We start from the raw sequence: 2,405 nt of genomic DNA on the forward strand, positions 1-2,405 counted from the left end.
TGCAATCACGAAGTCCAACACTAACTCTTGCCATCGTGTTTCATTCCTAACGTTGGCAGCACTGTGACCTTGATAATGAGCAGTGCCATGGCGGCCGTTCCTGGACAGAACGAGACGTGCATCATTTTTACTACGCTGATCCTGGGCATTCCTTCGCAAAGCGTCGGCGTCCTCGTACTCAGCGACTGGGTCACGTAAGTATCTTCTTCTAATGCAAACTAAAGGATTAGTATCGGTCGCAGCCAGGTTAAACAAAACATTGTGGAACCCTCGCATGCGAGCAATAATTTGTCTCTCCAGCTAACCGAGTACAAGTATGGTGTCGGATGCACAACAGATAGAAGCCTTTAACTATAACTTTCTTTTTATTCAAGAGAATGCCCTTAGGCGTAACGTATTTACATATCACGAAAGACGCGTCACACGTAAACAAGCAGATTGAATTTGTGCGTGAATTCTAATAAGGATCGGTGGAATGGTCCTTGTATACACCCTTGTGAGTATGGAGGGCGACCGGGACAGTGACCGGTTACTCTGAGGTGGCGAAGGCATGCTTGCTCTAGGCCAGCGCACGACCACAGCAAGTGTGTCACGTCCGCTGCAGTTATAGAAGTGTCACAAAAGGGGCACGTGGTTCCCGTAACTTTTCGCTCACATATAAGAGCAGAGCACTGATATACTACAGCCATTGACAAAATATCAAATAGCGCTTGTACGCCGAGCTTCGCACTTACGCTAGCAGACGAATTCAAACACTATTCTCTGCGTCCACCACACGTGCTACAGGTAAGCTGATGTGGCAGTGAAGCGCAATAGGTAGATTTGTCTCAAGCCAGTGCCAATGGCAGCGAATACCGGTGGCAGTAACCTAAAGAAACCAGCAAACACTTGGAACCAATAGAATGTCTTTTGTGGGTCACCCTTTAGAGCGGAGCTTCAAACTCAACACTGTGAGCCATCAAAAACCAACGGCAGTAATCTGACAAAACAAGCAAACGCATGTGCGACATCCGAATGATCGCGTACACAACTTCTTTCCCGTGCGCAGAGACCGGCTGGCGACTGTGGTGAACGTATTCGGGGACGCAGTATGCTGCTGCATCATAGACGAACGATGCAAGAATCTTCTCCCTGGGGCCAGCGGAAAGGTCACAGTACCCACCGAAGACTCTCGGCAGAAGATGGCCGACGGCTCGCATTGAAGAGGCCGCATGCCAAACCCGTGGATGGTCCCTATAATAGACTGAAATGCGACGGCGAACGAGAATACAAAATGAAGCATGTTTAGCGAATCTTTCGATTTATTTTTACATTAAAAGTTACATGCACCAAAAAGTTTTCTTTTTCACCGACGCTCAGATGCAAATGCGTACTCGCAATTATGCTGACTGTGATTTGTAAAGGCTAAATGCCAAAATTCTAGGTCTTGTCGTGCAGCAACCAACGTAAGGATTGAGGCATGCTGTACTCGAGGACTCCCACCCGGCGTGTGAATTGTACTGATAGTCGAGCAGGTTATTTGGCCTAGAATTTGGTGAAAAGATGCAAAGCTTAAAGCGGCAATTAGGTATTGAATTGTGGTATTTAGGTCCTAGAACGAGAACCGTTATGGCTATCGACCCTTTGCTAATAATAATTTCTCTATTTCACTGTAGATTGCTTGTACATACGTACTCTTCTCAGCTGCCACTGATACGATAAATACGCTTTTGCTAATCCTACATATTGAGCAATTTGTCATTGATGGCGCAAAGCCAAAGCGAGCAGCCAAGGAACCCACGTCGCCTTTGCATTGACCAACGATTGCAAAGTCGAAGTGTCGAGAAAGCACGAAACTGTTCGGTGGTTCCAGTGTTGTTGTGATGGTTATCGAGAAACAGGATTCCGTTCAATCGCAACTCCCATACGCCATGAATTTGACCAAAATTAAAAAAAAAAACTCCTGAATCACACCATCATTTCTCGAATTCTACAAACCAAAGTAATTCCAATAGCTCCCACGGAAAAACAAGAAGGATAACCAAAACAACATGCGCTGTACTTTTTAAACGTTAGTTACCAATATACGACACCCTATTCTGGTTGCATCCATGTGCGCAACCTCGATAACGAGCCAATGCTTTCGTCATACGTGGATGTACGCCTAAATTCCTTCATCTACCACACACTACATGGAGAGATCGACGCACCGGTATCGTGCTAGTCGGTCTACGACTCCGCTTGCAGCGATTCTCCTAGTGGGAACCAGATGGCGCCGCGTCATCGGACTTCAGAAGGCGTAGTCGTATAGCTGTAAACGTGATCGAATGTATTAGTGCTCTGAAGTGCGGCTCGCAGGACAACAGCGATCCTATCCCAAATGGATATCACATCCCGAAGAAGTCAACTACTCCTTTTACCAACAG

General features: G+C 46.4%; 1 protein-coding gene across 1 annotated transcript; it reads left to right on the plus strand.

Annotated features, from left to right (window-relative positions):
- On the plus strand, nt 1–1,202 carry LOC125758881 (excitatory amino acid transporter 3-like). The gene is made up of 2 exons (XM_049416595.1): nt 1–194; nt 1,049–1,202. The coding sequence occupies exons 1-2, from the start codon at nt 76–78 to the stop codon at nt 1,200–1,202; spliced, it is 273 nt and encodes a 90-aa protein (XP_049272552.1). The 5' UTR covers nt 1–75.
- Nucleotides 1,203–2,405: the final 1,203 nt, after the last annotated feature.

The sequence above is a fragment of the Rhipicephalus sanguineus genome, chromosome 6 (genome assembly GCF_013339695.2).
Source record: "Rhipicephalus sanguineus isolate Rsan-2018 chromosome 6, BIME_Rsan_1.4, whole genome shotgun sequence".
NCBI lineage: Eukaryota > Metazoa > Arthropoda > Arachnida > Ixodida > Ixodidae > Rhipicephalus > Rhipicephalus sanguineus.

Coding starts and splice junctions, on each gene's coding strand:
- LOC125758881 (XM_049416595.1), top strand. CDS start 76: ATGAGCAGTGCCATGGCGGCCGTTCCTGGACAGAACGAGACGTGCATC. Junction 195..1,048: donor GTACTCAGCGACTGGGTCAC/GTAAGTATCTTC, acceptor TCCCGTGCGCAG/AGACCGGCTGGCGACTGTGG.